Source organism: Rhinoderma darwinii, chromosome 8, assembly GCF_050947455.1.
Source record: "Rhinoderma darwinii isolate aRhiDar2 chromosome 8, aRhiDar2.hap1, whole genome shotgun sequence".
NCBI lineage: Eukaryota > Metazoa > Chordata > Amphibia > Anura > Rhinodermatidae > Rhinoderma > Rhinoderma darwinii.
In genome coordinates, this window is record NC_134694.1 from 112,836,946 (window position 1) to 112,857,990 (window position 21,045).

The 21,045-nt window shown below is 40.2% G+C and overlaps 1 protein-coding gene across 1 annotated transcript in view; it reads left to right on the forward strand.

The window, feature by feature from the left end:
* Positions 1–2,013: 2,013 nt before the first annotated feature.
* LOC142659864 (uncharacterized) overlaps positions 2,014–21,045 on the forward strand; it is a 30,586-nt gene continuing 11,554 nt past the window's right edge. The window contains exons 1-13 of the mRNA XM_075836402.1: positions 2,014–2,203; positions 3,373–3,503; positions 3,750–3,838; positions 4,686–4,778; positions 6,210–6,314; positions 8,013–8,065; positions 8,579–8,718; positions 9,264–9,313; positions 9,536–9,625; positions 12,844–12,957; positions 14,193–14,248; positions 19,371–19,507; positions 20,469–20,536. Coding sequence (XP_075692517.1) covers positions 2,090–2,203; positions 3,373–3,503; positions 3,750–3,838; positions 4,686–4,778; positions 6,210–6,314; positions 8,013–8,065; positions 8,579–8,718; positions 9,264–9,313; positions 9,536–9,625; positions 12,844–12,957; positions 14,193–14,248; positions 19,371–19,507; positions 20,469–20,536 — 1,240 coding nt within the window. The 5' untranslated portion in view covers positions 2,014–2,089. The remainder of the gene's footprint in view (positions 2,204–3,372; positions 3,504–3,749; positions 3,839–4,685; positions 4,779–6,209; positions 6,315–8,012; positions 8,066–8,578; positions 8,719–9,263; positions 9,314–9,535; positions 9,626–12,843; positions 12,958–14,192; positions 14,249–19,370; positions 19,508–20,468; positions 20,537–21,045) is intronic.

Consider the following 21,045-nt stretch of genomic DNA (forward strand, 5'->3'; position numbering starts at 1 on the left):
TCTATATACAGGATGCAAAGCAGCTGTATCTCAAAAAGTAAAAATAATTTTTAATAAAAACGAATAAGAAAGTCACACCAAACACACTAATTTACACACACACACATATATATATATATATATATATATATATATATATATATATATATATATATATATATATATTGCTTTTGAAGGTGTACATAGCCTTTAAAAAAAATTGCAAAAAAGTAATGCAAACATTGAGCTGAAGTGTCTACTGTAATGCTTTATTCTGCGGCTCATGAGGATGTTGCAGACCCTTTACCACTGTAAATATTTCAACCCGGTCAGCAAAAAACAGAATGTTTGGACATGAAGTACTGTAAATACAGCTATTTGCACTGTGTGGGTTCAAAGCTGTTGACACTGGGGCGATGACAACAGCTTCATGTATGATATTACATTCAATCCATGTCCCAGAAGGACCTTCAGAACCCAGAATTAGATCTGGATACAGTATACTGGAGAATGACATACAGTAATACAGTCTACTATACTACAGTGTAATGCTAAAAATGGGGGCGGAGCTGTGACAACCTCCGTCAGAGAATGGTTGTTATCTCTACTTAATGAAATTTATTATTGATGTTTGAGCATGGTTGGCATCAGAAATAGCATCTTAAGTTTAGTTAAACTTTGAGACTGTTTATATCAGTATTTATTTTTTAATTGGTCCCGAGACTCTTACATAGAATTATTATGTTAGATGCTTATTCTCACTTTATGACCTTAACTCTAATGGAAAATATTGGTTGCAGTCATTCTTCTAGGCAAACTTTCATACCGAACTCGCGCTATGTTGGTATCTATAGGGCAAGCCTGGCTACCAGTGGGCATGGCTATTTCCATAACTCCCATAGGAATCAATGCACGACCAACTCTTCATCCAGTCTCCACCTGGACGGCTGGGACCCATATCTATGAGACATATTTGGATCATCCCATGGATATGGCATATATGTCTCATGTGGGAATAATCCATTCACTTTTATTCAGCCTCTTCTTTTACTAGGTCTCTGCCAGGTTTTCAACTCAGGACCAGCTGTATGGGAAGCGAAAACACATCAGTGACCACAGGCTGCACTGTTGTCTATGAGAGGATTTTTGCAGCCTAAAAACCTCAATATTTTTCTTCACAGACATAATGTACTGGTATATAAGTATATAACTCTATATATCGCAACATTATAAGTAGAAAAATAAAGATAAAAAGTAAAAGTTCCTTTTTTCTGTAAAGTTATTAAAAAATAGCGGCACAAAAACAATTATAAAAAACATTTTTGTAATACACGTTTTAAAAATACATCACAGAACATGAAATAATATAGACATTTTTGATATCCCCATAACCGTAGCAACCCGTGCAATGCAGTGAACACATTATACATGGTGGCGTAAATAAAAATGGCGCAATTGCTTTTATTCCTGCGTTTAATATATATTTATGGTTAATATAAATAAAATGCTTACTTATGTGGTTGACAAAATAGTGACTAAAAAACTATAGCTCGTCCTGCAAAAAACAAGACCTCATACCGCTATGTTGATGAAAAAATAAAAAAGTAATGACTGTTATGGCTATAAATCCGTGAAGACAAAAATAGAAAAAAATTCTTCTGACTAAACAAGTTCAGTATTCACATTTATTTTTATTTTTTCTGGGGCCATTCTTTGGCAAAGTGACAGAAACATAAATTAACCAAAGAAACACAATTGCAAAAAAAATGCATCAGAAATGTGATGAAAAGTTTACAGGCGACATTATTGCTGTAAAGTAAACTGGGTGGAGGTAAGAAGCTGAGGCATGAGGGGCCCACTGTGACTCAATCGCCCAAATGCCCACGTAAAACTGGAGGCGGCCCTGGTATGAGGGGTGACAGGAATGTAATGTAGGGGTTAAACGCTCAGTTTTCCTGATTGCAAGACTTGTGTCAATATTTAGTTTGTATAAAATGCACTTTGTTTCCTCGCCCCCCTGGGCCCTCAGATAGGACTTTGTTCTGCTGTGTGAATATCATAGTCTGCTCCAGGAATTCAGGTCTCTAGTTTTTACTTGTCTCCTAAAACCATGAAGATCGCCACCACCTTCCCACTGCTTCTTGCCTGTCTCCTTCATGTAACCTGGGGGGGCTCCTCGGATTCCTGCACAGAAATAAGCGGGCTACCCATTGACTTAAGCCAGGTAAGTAGTCAAGACCATTGGTGTACATAAAAAGAGGGGGCCCCATAGCAAAGAGTATTATGCTCGCGGCATTTAGGTGCCAATTATTTCCATCCAAGACGCTTGGGCCAATTTCCTACCCCCTCTGGAATGAGGACTGCTTTACAGGTTCTTTTCACCCAGTAACAAGTGGTATAGGACCAACTAGAACTGGGCCCCTCTCTCCAGGGGCCCCATAGCAGTCGCATGATCTGTCTTTATGGTATTACGCCCCTGGTCAAGATAAAAATACATCTGTTTCGTTATGTCCTTCCCTTCTGAAATTCGGCTGATGCTATAAATTTCTTTATTTCCTCATGTATTTCCAATGATATTCTTTTTCTTGACCTGTTTTTGTTTTGGTCGACATGATCCACATGACTGACACCGCAACTATGTGGTCCAGGGTTTGGTGGTCCAGAAGGGGAAAGAGCGAAAACCTCTCCTTGCCTCGGAGTTGAAAGTTATACCCCCAATGCTGCCTTCAGTACTTTGCTTCTCCTGTGCCCCTAAGCCCCCTTCCACCAAAATACCACAACTTACATCATCATTACAAAAAATAATGACTTTAAAAAAAGATTTTTGCTGTTATATCTCAGATAGTCTTAAATTTCTCTGCAGCGATGGGTGACATAGGATGGTCTAGGGAAGTGAGAAAGTTAATAGTTAATGGTGGTCTAGAGTAGTGAAGTGGTTAATGATTACATCCTTGGTGGTTTAGGTTAGTACAGTGAAGGGTATAAAGGGGTAGTCGTATCCCAGACATTTAATGTCCGAAAGATGTGGGTCCCACCCCTGACCCCAGTCCTGCCTTCTGTAACTGGGCTCCAGCTACCGGATGTCGAGGTGGCCGGGTTTTCCGGAAACAGCCGAGCACATTTTGCTACACTGTTTCCATAACTCCGCAGAAGTGAATGGGCGCTACACAAACAGCGCAGCACAGCTATTTCCGTAGCTCCTGAGTTTCGAGAACAGTGTAGCCCGCTATACAGGAGACAAAAATTATGAACAATAATATTCAAAAAGTTATTAACAAGTCAATAATTTTCATAATGGAACCATAAAGAGTCACCAGCAGCTTCATCTACCCAACCATTGGTGACAGGGAAGTAGTACTGTGCAAGAAGCTTAGTGTTTTTTCTATCCTACAGATTAATGGCCTATGGAACATGAAAGCGATCGCGTCCCATGAACCACTGCCTACTCAAGATGAAATCCATTATTCCTATGCCAAAATATCTTTAACAGAGAAGGAGGGAACAGTAACAGGATACTTCAATCCGTAAGTTAATCCTTCTCTTCGAGTGTTGGACATTTTTACATTTCGGGTCCTTTGGTGGAGACACTTCAACAGTGTCCATTATTCTTTTTTCATGGAGCCCAATAATAAATTGTTTTGTTATGGTTTTGTATACTCTTTCAAAAATTGTCTTAGGGATTATTATTATTACACGTGGAACCTAATTTTGGAAGCCCCTGATTGTCACATTGTATCATTTACAAATTAACTTTGCCTTAATGATTACAGCCTGCAGAGGATCGAGCGTGGACCCTTTATTATTGAGAGAGTGTACGATGAGAAGAAGACTCTGGCTTACAGAAATGTAGCTCATGATGGTGAGATATCATATGTTATAGCCTGGGTTCTAGAACTTCTCAAGCTTCAAGACCAAATCATAGTTCAAAAACATCCATTAGATGCAACTTAATGGCTTCATTGGAGGCTTTGTTCTTGGTGATGTTCCACCAAGGATGGAAGCTGCCTATCTGTTTTCCTTTACGATAAGCGCTGCATAATGATGTCCCACTCTAATGTTATCTACATGAGCACTCCTGGTAATAACAGCAAACAGTATTAGCATATAGGGTGGGGGGCTTCATAGCCAAATAGCATCTCGAATGGGTCTAGGCCTTCAACCTCATACCAACAAAACTCCCTGCATAAAATGTTACTTGTGTTTTTAGTTTAACAGTTACATATGAAGAAGAGACTTAAATCTAGTTTGTTCCCAAGCAGGGTCCAAGAGCATACCAGTGTGGGCATAGCACAGAGCCATCGCTAGGCTTCCCTTCACAGGGGACATGACCTGTATCTAAATTCCCTGGCCAAGACAGAACGGTTTGTTGGTGACCGCCCTACGGCATCCAACATTTGGGGCACATGCCCCTCTAGTGCCCTCTGGCATAGCAGGTTTAAAGTTGAACTTGCCTGAGCAATAGTTTAACAAAAGCTGCATGAAAACCAACACGGCCCCCATTACAGCTCCCACATAGGTTGTCACCCATCTTTTTTAGAACTAGATATTAGAACTGGACAGAAGAGGACAGATGAAGACATACAGGACAGACTAGTTTCTCAAATGTTTCAATGTTCAATAGCAGGAATGAATTATAACATCATGACAACCCGATTGGAGATGCCCGTTAAAACGTGATATGTTCATTTTATTTCTCTTCCATCCAGAATTTGGGTTGTTGACATTTCTTCAAGTTCATCCCGATGTGTTAATTGTAAATCATCGAACAAAGGAATTAATCCCACTGTCAGTCTTATATGGTGAGTGATGGTTATAAAGATGTTAATGTACAATAACCTGAAGTAACCAATGGTGGTCAACCTACATCATGTGATCCTTGACTCAACTAGGGGCAAGGCCATCAGAAAAAAACCATGGGGTCTGTACAGCAACATGCTCAGTGCCCCCGACAATCAGGCCCAATATTTAGGAGGAGGCAAATTTAGTAATTGCCCAACGCCCTGTTTCCTTGAAAGACCTGAAACCTCGACCCCCAGGAACAACCTGAGGGTGGGTGGAAAACATTTCCCTCCACTGTCAGTTACGGTAGTCGAACAGATCATTAATTTACACTCAGCACTCTGCCCGACAATAAATTAAAATTAACCCTAAAACCACCCATCAATATTTATCGGTATTATTTTTTAATTGAATTGAAATATTATTTGGATACTGCATATTATTTGGGCACATATAATTGTTACATATACATCTGGTGGTATTATGTGGGCTCTGTATGGCAGGATTATTTTGGCACTTTATGTCAGTATTATGTTTGCTGTATATGCAATATTATGTGGACACTATTATTTAGGCATTGTATGGTGGCATTATTTGGACGCTCAATGGGTGTAATTATTTAGATAAAAAGTGTGGAAATATCTGTGATATATACAGATGAGTTCACCCTTACTTTTGCTTGAATTTGGTGAAGGACTCCAATTTATTATGCGATAAATGTAATACAATATCACAATATTCTAGCAAAACCTATGACAGGCTGCAGTTCACATCTCATCCACTGGGTGGCCACATAAAGACACATATCTCAAGGACATCTCGTGACAGAGTATCCTGAAATCATTTTATTTTGTTTCAAAGATCGTCATCTTGCGCCACACATCTAAGGGTATGTTGAAATAAGAGAACTGGTAGGAGAGGAAACACCCGTGTGTATATATATATATATATATATATATATATATATATATATATATATGTATAGCATTTGAATTTATGATAACAAAACAAACATAATAAAATAAGTAGCCATGAGGGAGAGTCTTACTTTGTTTCTTGCTCCCTGTGTGGTATGTTATATTGGAATTAGATTGTGAGCTGTACTGGAGATGGGGATTGATGGCAGCCAATATGAAACATGTACAGTTAAAGTCATATCTGTGTCATGGTTACCATTAAATATGGAAACCACAATGCAGTACTGGATCGGCGCACATTTGACACCAACGGCACTCGGCGGCCCTATTGACTTATAATAGAGTCCGTTGGGTTCTGTCGTAGTGTCCCTCGTTTTGATGGGAAGAATGGCGCTGCATGTTACACTATTCTTCCCGTGAAATATGACAGATCTGCGATGTGAACGTGGCCTTACACTATAGACAGACTTCTTACTATGTATGCATAAGTACCAATACTGGAGCTATCAGATCACTACTTACTACATTCCCTAGTGAGATCATCTACACATCCAGAATTACAGCTGGAACATTTCAAAAAATGGATCAAATGCAAGGACTTGACCCATCTTCAGGAGTTCAACATCACTGTAGATTATGGTAAGAAACTTATTACTATTATCATTAGCTTTACAGTTACCATTAAAAAACCGTGGGGAAAATTCGATTTTATTTCAGCTCATGTTTACTGTCGTCATTTCATGAGGGCTAAGATGGTTCACATAGGCCTTATATATGGAGATCTTTAATTAATCTCTTAAGGACAAAGACAATTTTTGGCTTAAAGTGAATCCTCGCTTTTTAATAATTATTATTATTATTATTATTATTATTATTATTATTATTATTATTATTATTATTATTATTATTATGTCATTTTTAGGTTTCAAATTCTGCGCTGATTAACATTTTCTTAATATAGCTTCAGAACGAACAGAGCTCTGTTTTCTGATACAAAGCTCCAAATCCCCTGCATAGACATAGATTTAAAACGCAACAGGCTGACAGCTTACAGGTGCAACTAGAGGGAGCTCAGGAGCCTACTGCTCCTTCTGCTTCTGAGCTCCCTCCTCACTGTGATCGTGCAGTGAAGAAGATCTAGTTATCGGTCGGGGTCCCAATAGTGAGGCCCCCAGCAATCATACATTTATCACCTATTCTGTGGATAGGTGATGAATGTGCTTAAGGGAAAACCCTGCTAATGCCTGTGCATGTAAAATGTCAAGTCCCAAATTCTAGATAGCACTGGGGGACTTTATTAGGCCCCTGTGATCGCAATGACAGTGACATGAAAGGGAGCCCTATTCCTTTGTCAGCTCTCTGATCCACATGATTCGTGGTACTATAGGGTTAAATGGCTGGTATTGGAGTTTTCCTCTGATCCTGGCTAATAATACAGGAGGGTAACTGTCAATCATAGCTGGCCCAGTGGACGATCACACGTGGACAGATTCTTTGCCCACGAGATCGCATTGGCGTTTATGGATGTTAAAATACATGAATTACCTCCCGCTTATGATGTATATGTACATCAATATGTGGGAAAGGATTAAATGTGTTGTCTGCTTTGGACAATCAGCGGTCAGCTGTAATCTGTGGGAGAATCTGTCAGCAAGTTTTCAATTTCCCTGCAGTGCCTCCACAGGGGAAATGGAGAATTACACACTGCCCATTGAAATCAATGGGATGCCCATGTAATGCATGGACGTGATGGGTCCTCCAGAGTGAGATACACTCTCTGTAGCCGCTATCTGCTCAGGCAGAGATCCCCTTTAAAAAAAAAAGTCTAGGAGGCAATGTACTCTACAGTATATGCCAACATTTAAAACTTTTTGGTGGTTACTACTTCTTGACATGTCAGAAGATATCATCAGTGGTGATCCATGAGCTTGGACCGCTACTGACCGATACATATCTAAGGGGCTGGTGGGGCATGTGAAATGGGTACTGGGTGTCAGGGGTAGCACTAACAAGCTACTCATCCTTATAGAGATATTTAGATGCTGGACTAGAACAGCTTACTGAATCTTTTCCACAGGTAAAGGAAAGCCTAGCTATAAGAAAAATAAAACCAGGGCCTCCATTTGCCATGCTGGCCACTGAGTAATATTGTATAACATGGGGAGGTCTGTGGCCTTGTCAGAATCTCATAACCATCAGGTGGAACATCTGACCAGAAGATCTCAGGAGTGGCCTACAGAATGGGTTATAATGTACAGAACATTTGATATATATGATATTGAGTATTCTGCCAGGTCTCAGCTAACCCTTTACTATAATGTGTATTCTTCTCTTTAGCACAGAAATGTTATGGACTTTTTGAAGAAAATAAATTTCTGGAGGAAACTGAGGTTTGTGTCCATTTGTGTTTTAGAAACAGAGTTGTAGTAGTAGATTTTTTTTTCTATAATACAGGTAAAATCTTTGCGACTGTTGTGGCAGTCTGTATTGAAGTCTATCGGGAGCAACGCAAGCAGTCCTTCTTGCTTGGCTTTTCCCATAATTGCCTATAAATGTAAATGGAGACTGCCGCAATGGCCCTCTCCTTGTCTTTTGTCCCAGATATAGAGTAGTAATGTATGGCATGCGATCCCTATTCACCCAATCGGTGAGGGTTCCAACAATGGAACCCCTACCAGTCAGTCATTGATTACATAACTTGTGCGTGCTCCTCTACAATGCTCCTCTTGTCCCTGTAGTAGTAATGGAGGGCATGGGCTCTGCATTCTCCCATTTGATGGGGGTTGCAGTGGTGGGATCCTAACCAATCATACAGTTATACTCATCAGATTACCCCACTACCCTAGGTTAGGACACATAGACAATGATGACCTTCTTCCATACTCTTTCCCCATACTCTGTAGGATAATTTTACTTCCTGGCATCTTCTGGCTAAGTCTTCCAATTCTATGGACCAACATTATAATGTGAGAATCCTCTACACTGCCCGGCTGGAGGTCAGCAGGAAACAAGGAGAATATACCTTAAAAGAGATCATCACAGCGTAAGTTGTGCCCTAATATTATTAGTTCCTCAGTGACCATGTTGGTCGATTGTTTACATTTACCACATTTTTGCTTTTTAAACCCACTATAGAGATCAATGTTTCTATTAACTTCTCTGTGGTCATACATTTTTCAACCATAGTCAGCCATTTTATGGGTTATGTAGCACTGCCTATGGTCAACCGGTCACCCAACCTGTATACAAGTAAATACAAACTACTCCCTGCTCTACATTATATGTCTCCGACCATTGTCAATCTTGTGAAGGTTACAATCATAGTCTGTGCCTTATGTTCTTAATTACATGGAGGTAATAATGTCCACATAATAGCCCACATGGACCCTGGGAGCAGGCAATGCTAGCAACATGTATCCTCTCGAAGGACAGAATATGAGCAAAAGTAGCTGTAAAAAGACAGGCATACATAAAACAGACAAGATATATTAAAATAACACATAGAAGAAGAAAAGAATTGGAAATATTTGAAATGCTGTAGCTCATTCTCACAATATCTTTGCTGTTTCTTTCTACCTTCTTCCTCAGGCCTGCTGACACCATCCTCTCAGAGCTGAAGTTTGGCAATTCAATTGAAGGTACAGACATATTTAAGGCTGGATCATCTGAACATGTGCACACGATTGAGAAAACACTGGCGAGCCACCCCCACCCACTCAATGATACAACCAGTTATTAATTTTATGCCAGCCAATCAATTGCAATGTCCTACACTGGTCAACCAATTACGTACTTTCGTCTCAGTGTCTGATCTGCCCAAAAAATAATATATTTCATGTTTTTTTTTATTTTCTTGTTAGATGGGGATATAGTCTTGACCTTCAAGACTGAGGACGATTTGCTGCTTCTGGGGGCACAAACTAAAACAAGAAAAACCTTATATCTCGCATGTGAGTATATGACGCTGACATATTTTGCAAACTTTTTGGAGGATACATTCAAGAAGTTTAGGCCCAAGTGGAGCTTATAGACTATATTCCCCATCATGTGCACCTACACGTGCTATGATTAATATATAATACATTATTTGCCTACTCTTCCAAAATAGGAGAGGGCTCCCGAACTGCTGGCGGAACAGGCAACTCTTACAGCCGCATTCTAACAGCCGCCAATAGGGGGAGCTAGCTTTGTATGTGTTTCTACTGTTTTAATTGACTTCAATAGGAGCTGTATAAATATGTAAATAGTGAGCTCCCCCTAGTGGCAGGTTCAGGCAGACAAAATTTTACTATGAAAGTGTGAAGGTAGGTGAGGGGGCACTTTACTGGCAGTATTTTGTATTGAGGGACACTGTGGCGGTACTGTTTAGGGTAGCACTCTGCAGATGCTGTTAATTAATTCACTGTGATGGCACTGTTAATGGAGGCACTCTTGCTTTCGTTATGGGGGTGTATCCTATAGTTATGGGCGGGGTTTACATAGATTAAAAAAAAATTCAGGCTTGCCAAGCACTCTGCATTTAAAGGATCCCTGAAATTGTTTGTTAAAGAGGATCTTTAACAATCACCTTACATGTCAGTTTCAGCAATTACGTGTATTCCCAATAAAATAACAATTCTGGACCATTTTTTCTTAGAACTCTGTGTTGTGCCATTCCTCTGTAATTCCTCCTAGAAATTTATGAATAAATTGACAACCAACCCCCTTGTCAAATGGGGCGTGTCCCTACACAGTCTCACTCTGTGACCACTGATTGGGCAATGTCAGTTATCCCCAACTGGTAAAATACAGTTGTCAATTTATTAATAAATTTGTAGGAGGAATAACAGAGGAATGGTACAATGCAGAGTTCTAAGAAAAGATGTTCCAGAATTTTTATTTTATTTTATGGGGAATACAATTATCTACTAATACAGACATGTCAGGAGAGGGGACAGGTCCTGTTTAAAAGTAGGATTATAGGAAGTCGATTAAGATATTTTAATTTATAACTTTGGGCTTCTGTTACCTAGTTCATATATTATAATACTTCAATGTAATGATCTCGTTCCATATTACAACCTTAATTAAGTTTTGCTGCAAAAATTACGTATTATTGTAAAATTACGCCACGTGTGAATCCACCTTTAGGTTTCAGGTTCCGGTATAGCAACGCCCCTGTTTGAATACATTTTTATACCATTTTTTCCAAAGGGGATTTCTATTTTTGTTAGAAGGGTCCCCCAACAATAAACTGATCACACAAGTTGCCTTGCTGCTGAGACTCCCAACAATCAGTTGTAATCTGCAGGGAAACCTGGCAGCAAGTGTTCAATTCCTCTACAGCACCTCCACAGGAGAACTGAAGTATTACACTGTTCGTCTTCATATTAAAGGGAGATTGCCCCATTATATGCTATAACTCAGCCCTGTTGTGACCATAGTTCAGACCATAGTTGTGTTTGCATTTCATCTCTTTTTGTGTCTTTCCTTCTAAACAAATCTAGAACCATAGATGAGATGTAGTCTTCTAAATGGAAAACCCCTCAGATATTTTTCTACTTTTTGGGTCACGGTAGAGTGTGGTTTTATGCAGCATCCGTTCACAGTGCGTGTGGTGTTTAAAGGAGCTGAAAATAAAGATGATGCTTTATGTGAGGTCAGTTAGAATACAGAAACTCCCATTATTGATGCAATGGCCTCTATAATTGGGTCAGCCAAGCCGTTATCTAATAATCTAATATAATCATTATTACAACTTAGGTCATTGACCTTATCTTTATCTGTAAATGTTTTTTTCAGTGGTGAACTTCGACAGGAAGACATAGAGATGTCATAAAACACCTTAAATAGCATTTGTCTGAACTTTTTTCAGGGGATTGTGTCTTCTACAGGGGGTCACCCAATCATTGCGCTAGGGTCTAGGTTCTCAACCGATGGTACACATGTATCCCAGGAGGTACATGCCATGTCTCTAGGGTGTATTTGCACTGTGCTCATGTTGTGCTTTTAATGGGCAGTTCAGTGTATGATTGTAGCCTCGGGGGGTACTTTGGTGTACATTGTTTTGAGTAGGGGGTCTTAGGAGCGCCAAGGAATGAGATTTGAGCCTTGAAATATTTTCTTCTGTGAGTGTAGACTATTCTTCGAGGAGTCTCATCAAAGAAGAGTTTCGCTAACATAAAAGTTTTTGATTTGTCTCGTGATTGGCTAAAAAGCTGTACATTTCAAGGCTCCAATCTCACCTTTAAAATATCATCTCTCCTCTGTTTATTTCATAGGCGATAACGTGTTAACAGGACCTCTTCAAAATATACCCATGGTTAATCATAAATCAGTAGTATAGGGGAATACATAAAACTTTGTAATATATCTTATTAGGAGACATGCCATCTCTCTTACCCTCCAGAAGCCTTTAAAGCCCTTGTAGGGGGAGGAGGGAGATGCAGCTGCAGTTTCTCTTCCCCAGTGTTTCAGCATGAGGAAAGGGGGGAGGTGGAGGGAGGGAAGCAGCAGGAGGCTCAGAGACATCTGATTGGCTCAGAGCACACCAGAAAGAGCCCACCCCAGCCCATCAGCAAACATGGAGAGATCAAATGTTTATAATCAGAACCCAACAGAGGGACCGACAAATACCCAAAACATGCAGGTTGGATACAAACGTTCCAGCTGCTCTATATCTACAGAGTAAGAGCGTATGGTTGTTTTTTTTAATGATAGGTACACTTTAAAGAATAGGGGAGTTGCCCAATTAATGCGATTATTCCCACATTAATTTCTCAGAATGATCTCTTTATTAAGCAAGATATGATTATAGAGAGATAGAGAAAAGCTGCACTAGCCATAAAGCCAACACTACATTGACCCCAAACCCCAAGCAAAAACTTAGAGTTTTAAAAAGTCACAACCCATTCCCTGATATACACGTGACCCCTGGCTTCTAGCTCAAATAAAAAACTCCAGATTTTTGGAAATTTCTATATTATATTTTTTTCCAGCAAGAAAGTAATAACACTTGGGCACCTCGGGGGCTGGCATTTTGCAAGGATCGTCTTTTATGTAATGCCAAAACGGCTTGGAATATAAGTTCAGTCTGAGCCAATGAAAAGTGGATATGATCTGTACATACAAAAGATAATCACGCTAAGAATAATTAGAATACTTAATTATTCTCCTCTATGTCTTGCAGCCAGGACGCCAACCGTAAAACAATCTGTCATTAATAAATTCAAGGCCCAGACTGTGTGCTTTGAGACTAAATATCATTACTTTATACCAGGGAGCATCAAGGAAGATGATGAAGGTAAGAATCACTTATTTCGACTCAAATACTTTGCTTTACTCGTAATTGACATGGAGAGACAGGGAGGCAGTGCTATCTGTGATTACATTATTTACAGGGAGAGACAGTGAGGCAGTGCTATCTGTGATTACATTATGTATCGGGAGAGACAGGGAGGCAGTACTATATGTGACTACATTATTTACAGGGAGAGACAGGGAGGCAGTACTATCTGTGATTACATTATTTTCAGGGAGAGACAGGGAGGCAGTGCTATCTGTGATTACATTATTTACAGGGAGAGACAGGGAGGCAGTACCATCTGTGTATACATTATTTACAGGGAGAGACATGGAGGCAGTGCTATCTGTGATTACATAATTTACAGGGAGAGACATGAAGGCAGTACTATCTGTGATTACATTATGTACAGGGAGAGACAGGGAGGCAGTACTATATGTGATTACATTATTTACAGGGAGAGACAGGGAGGCAGTACTATCTGTGATTACATTGTTTTCAGGGAGAGACAGGGAGGCAGTGCTATCTGTGATTACATTATTTACAGGGAGAGACAGGGAGGCAGTACTATCTGTGTATAAATTATTTACAGGGAGAGACATGGAGGCAGTGCTATCTGTGATTACATCATTTACAGGGTGAGACAGGGAGGCTGTAATATCTGTGTATACATCTTTTACAGGGAGAGACATGGAGGCAGTATTATCTGGGATTACATCTTTTACAGGGAGAGACAGGGAGGCAGTGCTATCTGTGAATATATTATTTAGCGGGAGAGACAGGGAAGCAGTACTACCATTTCCTATGTCATTTACAGTGAAAGGCAGGAAGTCAGTAATTTCTGTACCTACATCATTTACAGGGAGAGACAGGGAAGAAGTACTATCTGTACCTATAATATTTAAAGGGAGGGACAGGGTGGCAGTACTATCTGTACCTACATGATTTACAGAGAAAGACAGGAAGGCAGTACTATCTGTGTTTACATAATTTACAGGGAGAAATTGAATGGGCAGGAGTATCTGTGATTACATAACTTATGAGGGAGATGCCTATAGTATTTACAGCGAAATACAGGGAGGCAGTGCTATCTGTGTCTACATCATTTGCAGGTAGATGCAGGGAGGCAGTACTATCTGTGTGTACATCATTTCCAGGGAGGAAGTACTATATGTGCATATGTTATTTACAGAGAGACACAGGGAGGCAGTACTATCTTTGTTTCTGTATCTTAGGAGATGAAACTTGTGCTAATAAACTGGAGATGAAGGTGCCCATTAATTTCCGAGAAGTAAGTCTAGAAAGTCTTCTGGTGTTTTCGGCACAATGGGCCAGGTTTACTAATACTGTCTTAAATTTAGCTTAATATTAGTCTAGATGCGCCAAATTTATCACAGTGGCTACTGCTAAATAATAAAATTGGCGCATCTTTAGACAGTTCTGTCTGACTTTGAACAAATTTGGAACTGGTTTAGTTTGCAACAAATATTTGCGCTGAAAAAATTCTTTGAAATGGCAAAAACCTGTCGCAAACTAGAACAAAACAAAGTCATGGCCATTTTCTACAAATACAAACTACAAGCATGACGCGAAACATTAAAGTTTTTAAAACTAAGTCTTTGCACCACCACTTTAAAGACGAGCACAAACAAAAATCACACGTGTCTTCTTTTCTTCCTTCCATCTGGTGGACTACGCAAGTTTATTTTGGGGGGTTAATTGCAGGGTTATAGCCCTGGTGTCCCATCTTGTTTTTTCTTCCGATCCATTTGGCGTTGCTGGAGCGTTCTGCGTACGCGCCAGCAGCCAGGAGAGCGGGTGCACAGCAGATCACAATAGTGTGTAGGGCCATTACTAGGCATTATCACGTTTTACGCGATGACCTATGCGGGACAGACAGTGCGTCGGCTAAGGCATTCCATGTAAAAGGCGGGTAAGCTTTCTATCTTGTCCATACTTTGCCAGGCAGTAAGGTATTTTTACATATGTTAACGCTCTACTTTGCCTTCTATGGTGTTTTTATTGGAGGATGGAGTATGGGGGTAATTATTTTCCTATTGTTGTTTCTGTTCGCCGAGATGTCCAACCGGTCATCAAAGGGAAAGAAGTGGAGAAAAGCTCGTCACAGGCAGGGTGAAGGATGCCATCCGCCATTACCATGACGCTGCCATGAAGATTTGTGATCAAGTCTCGGCTGTCCAGTACGTTTCAGTAATTATCTTCATCTAAAAAACGCAAGTCTTCCTGTAAAAGAAAGAGAGCTCCTAGTCCTTCATCTGATTCTTCCAATTCACTTGTTTTGTCTGAAAGAGAAATCATATCGGAAGAACCATTTTTTGATTAACCGTGATCAGTTTGATCAATGAAAGAGACGGTCAAGTCAGATAAATACTCTAAAGATCGTTCTAAGAAAGAGTGATTATTCTACTTTCCCAAAAATTTCCTACCTGAACATCCGGTCCTGACTGATGATTGAGAAAGACTGGCAGGGAACAAATAAAAAAATTTGATACCGGTACTAGATTCAAATTACTTTATAAATTGGACCCTGAGATCATTTCCTCATGGGACACTCCGACTAAAGTAAATGTTGCTGTTGCTAAGCTTCGGATGAGAACTGTCTTTCCCTCTGTGGAGTCTTCTGCCTTGAAAGATGCAATGAACCGCTAGGTCAACTTTAAAAAAAAAATCTTGTTTGTCATCGGAAGCATCTTGCAAGATAGTCCTACCGGCTGTTCCTGTGGCCAGATCATTAAGAATTTGGTTATGCCAACAAACTCATGACCTGCAAGAAGGAGTGCCAAGGGAAACGGTTGTGAACTTTTTGCCTACAAAAAGGAGCCCTCAAAACTGTTCCGCAAGATCAAAGGGGAAAAGGGGTCTACTCACACATCTTTCCAGTCGCCAAGCTAGAAGGAAGTGGCGATTGGTCATAGACCTCACCTTCTTAAACAAATTTATCGAAAAAAGAAGATTCAAAATGGAAGCAATAAAGTCTAATCATGAACATACAGATAAAGGATTTTTATGGATACGATAGATATAAAGGTTACGTACCTATACATTCCTATCCTGCAGCATCACAGAAGATTTCTGAGAGTTGGCATCAAGCAGTGGACAAAGATATTTCATTGCCTCGTCACCTGTCTACCCTTTGGCCTCTCCTCTGTGACTAGGGATTTAACAAAACTCAAAAACTCATAGTGGTACTAACAGCAGCCCTGAGCAGAGTATTCATCATCCCATATTCAGACAACTGGCTAACAAAAGGCCAGTTCGGTAAGCCTGTTGAAAAACATCTGAATCTGACACTTCTTATGCTTTGGGCGCATGGTTCCTTGGACAACAAGGAAAAATCTTCTTCCTATAAAAATAATTCCGTTTTTGGGCTTCTTGATACCAACAAGATAAATCTAAAGCTGATGGACAGGATAGAATATTAGAAAAAAGCTGTTCCAAAAAACATATTTCGCCCCATTTTGTCTCTCTGCAGGGCAATGAGAGTGCTGGGTTTGTTAACATCATCGATAGTGGCAATGCTGTGGGCGAAAGCTCGCATAAGAAAACTGCAAGCGAATATTCTCAAACAGTGATTCAGGTGCCTAGAAGGTGTAGACTCATTGATGTATCTTTCACCTACAGTTCAAGACTTGGCCTGGTGGCTGAAGAAGAAATTTCAGGGTTAAGAGCCTACAGAGAACACCCCAGATACCTCAGATTGGGGTTGGGATGCGCATGTACTAAAACTGTGGAAACAGAAGAATGGGAGTGCTATGGAATTGCAGTTTCAGCGATTCTCCAAAGGCTGCTGGAGAGTGTCGGGAGAGAGCGTGCAATTAAAAAAACCGTAGACTCAAACCTGTCACAACTCTGATCGACAGTGTCCAAGGCAACCCTAAGGTGTTCGCCAGAGCCGAGCGCAAGGTGGGATGGTCTTTGCTGCTTAGGACCAAGGTTGTCTTAGCAGAGTTCAGCGTTGGATAGGAGGTGCAATACAGACTAACCTGAGCAGGAAATCAGACAGCCAGAGGTTCACCGAAAGTTCAAATCAGAAGGCAAGAGGATATCAGGAATAGCAAAGGTCAAAACCAGCCGGGAACGGATAATCCAAATCAGCAAACAAGGGGTTAACGATAGACAAGCCGAGGTCAGTTTCCAAAAGGACCAGAAGTCAGAAGTGCAGGGAGTGACAGAAGCTTGATCAGACACAGGAGACAGGAACATTCACAAGCACAGACAGGGAGAGGAAGCCAGGTATAAATACAACCACATAGTCGATTGGCAGAAGGACAGAGAAAAGCGATAGGCCCAAGGAAAAAGAGGAACCACCCAGAAGGTATAAAGGTAGTCATAGCGACCTTAAGGGAACAGGTGTTTTCCTAAAAGGGAGTCTACAAGAGAGGGAGTTGTCAAACTTCAAGGAGATGAGGGCTGTCAAACTAGCACTGTGGCACTTGAAATGATTTGCTTCAATCCTAGGAAATCCTTGTTCAATCGAACAATCTAGCAACTGTGTTTTCTCTCAACAAGGAAGGGGGGCAAAGAGTGACCTGCTGTCCAGAGAATGTGCCCAGATAATGCTGTGGGCAGAGGGGAACTTGAGGAATCTTTTAGAAGTCGACATCAGAGGGTCAACAAGCGCCAAAAAAGACTGGTTGAGCAGGAATGCTCCTATTCCGGGAGAATGGTCTTTGAAATCAGAAAATTTTCATATGGACGAAGTCCCAGTGGGGATGCTCACAAATGAATGTTCTGGTAACCAAGTTCAATGCTCAACTAACCAAGTTCTGCTCCTTGAACAAGGGGGATCGCCCACTAGCCCTGTATGGTCTATCAGTCAGCTGGGAGAACAGTTTTATTTATGCCTTTGCCCCTCTTCCACTTATTCCCAGAGTACTAAAAAAAAAAATCAAGGAAGAAAAGAGAGTGGCAATTGTGATTGCTCCGTACTAGATACGCAGGGCATAATTTCCGCTATTATTAAATCTTTCCAAGGTCACCTCAAGCTTCCAGACATATAAGATCTGCTGGTTCAGAAAGGTTTTTTTTACCCAGAGCCCTCTTGTCTTCACCTGTCGGCATGGAAACTGATAGAAGGAATTTAATATCTTCTGGGTTTTCCAACTAAGTAATTAAAATGATCCTAGCTCCCAGAAGACCTTCCACATGAAAAGTCTATAACAGAATTCAGAAGATTTTTTTCAGATGGTGTAAAAATAATATTACAACACCTTGATTGGAGGATATTCAGCAATTCATAAAATTTAAGGTTTTTTTCCTTGTTTTAAAAAAATGTAATAAAAAAAAAATTGTTAAAATTGAATACCTCAGCAGAATTTCCTGATAGATTTTCTAGTGATGCACTAGTCAGTAGTTTTTTTTTTTTAAAGCTATACAAATTCTGAGGCCTCCAACTTGGGATCTAGGCCTGGTGCTGAAAGTATTTTTTTGAAATCCATTTGAACGTCTTCTTGAGATCGACATAAACTTATGTGAAATGCAGTCTTGTTGGTGGCAATTACATCAGCTCGTCGCCTTCGAACTACAAGCATTGTCCTGAGGTATCTTACTAATGGCCTTATCCTCAGAACCTTATATTCATTTCTTCCAAAGGTGGATTCTTCCTTTGCCACCAGTTCCAAATCCTATCCAACATAAACAAGGTATTCAAGTTCATTCCTTTCATGTCAAACAAGTGGTGCTAACCTACCTTAAAAGAGTAGAAACCTTTAGACAAGAAGAATCTCTACTCCTCCAATTCCAAGGGTAAAAAGACGAGCAAGGTTACTCTATCATGGTGGATCCGATCAGTTATCCCGGAGTGTTATACAATAGAAGAAATTCCAGTTCTTCTTCAACTAAGAGGTCGTTCTACTCGCTCAACGTCTACATCCTGGACTGAAGCAAATTTCGTTCCCTTGGATACAATCTGTAGAGCCGCCACATAGTCATCTCCACTGACGTACGTCAAACATTACAGGCCGGACATCGCGGCAGCAGAGGAATCAGCTGTTGGCAAAAAAGTGTTAGAAAAGGCGAAATGTTCTAACCTAATGTTCCTCCTCTTATTACTGCTGCCCAACCCCATTTGTGTGCTGCCTGAAGACGTCCAGGAAGTCTAAAATTTCCTCACCTGAAATTTTATTTTCCCGTAGTCGGAAGGCAGCACAAATCTTTATTGCTTCATACAACAAATGTCATTTTTGTGTGTGCCGATCTTTATGGCGGTGGTTCAATGACTTTGTTTAATTGACTAATGCTTATTAATAGGTTGTCTTATATCCAAGAGGACGGGATATAGACTTGACCCTTGACTTAGACTGCAAACTATAGGAAATGAATTTCAGGCTAGGAAAATTTTGACTTTTTCTAATATAATCTAATTGTTGTATTTTTTCATTGGTTGACTTCAGTCTGTAGGAAAATGGATCCTGACAGCTTCAGCCCATGAAGACACCGTAACAGCCCTGAATGACATTTTATCTTCTTACGGAGCAACAGAAATTACTGTTGTCAATGATAAAGTGCACTTGTCTCACACTGCAATATAGTGAGTATGACCTTATGGGAGTGGTAGTAATTACTCAGAAGTTACTGTGGAACTAAGCAATAGGGTGGACCAAGCCTTAGAGAACATCTGGGGTTAGAAGATGCTCTTACCCCTGCATGGCCTTCTTAGATGGTTACTTACTGTTGATCTTTAGTCTCAACTATCATGGCATCCATGGGGATGTACAGATTCTTTTTGCTTCAATCCTTGTAGCTGAAGGACCTTGTTCTGGTCTCCTAAGATGTGACCTGTAGGGTGCCTCCATACCTTCAGTGACAGATCTACCTGAGCATGACACATCCTAGGAAAACCAGTGTTGAGAACTTAGGGTGCAGGAATAGGTGGCGCTAGAGAGAAAGTTTTCTTCCTTCTGGTGTAGAGCCAATTTGCATAATTTTCCCAGGGAGCTTTGCCTGTAAGTCTCCCTACACCAGCTAGATCTCTGCAAGGAGAACATGTATCTGTCAAGAGGCAATTGGAGACTTAGGAGTTGTTTTGCCTTCCTATGAATTATCATTGTAGGGTAATTGGTTGAACTTGATAGGCGTTTTTTTTTCCAACCAACTTGTGGCTCCAGTCTCTTCTTGAGCAGGAGGCAGCAGTTATATTACCACCTGCTGGTCTCCTCTAAGACAGGAAATATAATTATTGCAACTTCCCAAATTCCAAAGGGTTTCTGGCTCATTGAACCTTTTGGGAAAGTAGAGGACTCTCCCAAGACAGCAGGACTGTTATCAATACATAGTCAGGGGGCACCCAGCAACATCATCAATGGTGGGAAAGTCTCCTTAAGGTTTTCCAGTTGAGGCCTGGAAAGAAATATATATATATTTTTTAATCAGTGCCTCTCTTGTCCATAGGCTATGTCTGGTATTGAATCTTAGTCACATTCTCTTTAATAACCTTTATCTAAATGACTACCAACTAATTTTACACTCATTTAATATTTATTAATTTACAGTCATGGTTCAATCAGCACTATGGAGGATATAGACGTTGAAGAAAGTACTGGACATATTATTTATAAAGGTAACCACACAAATTACTACAGATGACTATTTGTTAGATAGATATCAATTCTGGCATCGAAGACATTGGGCCCCATAGCAAAACTCAAAATGAGCCCAAACTCCCCTATAAGAATTGTAATAGTTATTAAATTATAAAATTCTGACTGCCTCTAGCCAACACTAGGGGGAGCTAATTTTATACAGTTAGTATTCAATTCAATGGAGGTGGTATAAATGTGTAGGTAGTGGCAGCCTTCAGATAAACAGTATGGGGCAGATTCACTAAGACTGGCGTTTCATATGCCAGTCTTAGTATGAAGCCCGCAGAAGTAAGATAAAAGTGTTAAGAGGCACATCTACCTCAAAATTCCATCAGGTTTCCGCGTCAAACACCGTGGCAAAAAACTTCCGTGTGAACTAGGCCTAAGTGTGTACGTCCGTGGATGTCCCCGCATCTCCTTTTTCTTTAAAAAAAAAATGTCAAAACAAAATAAATGCATTAAAAGTAAATAAAAAACAAAAATTTGT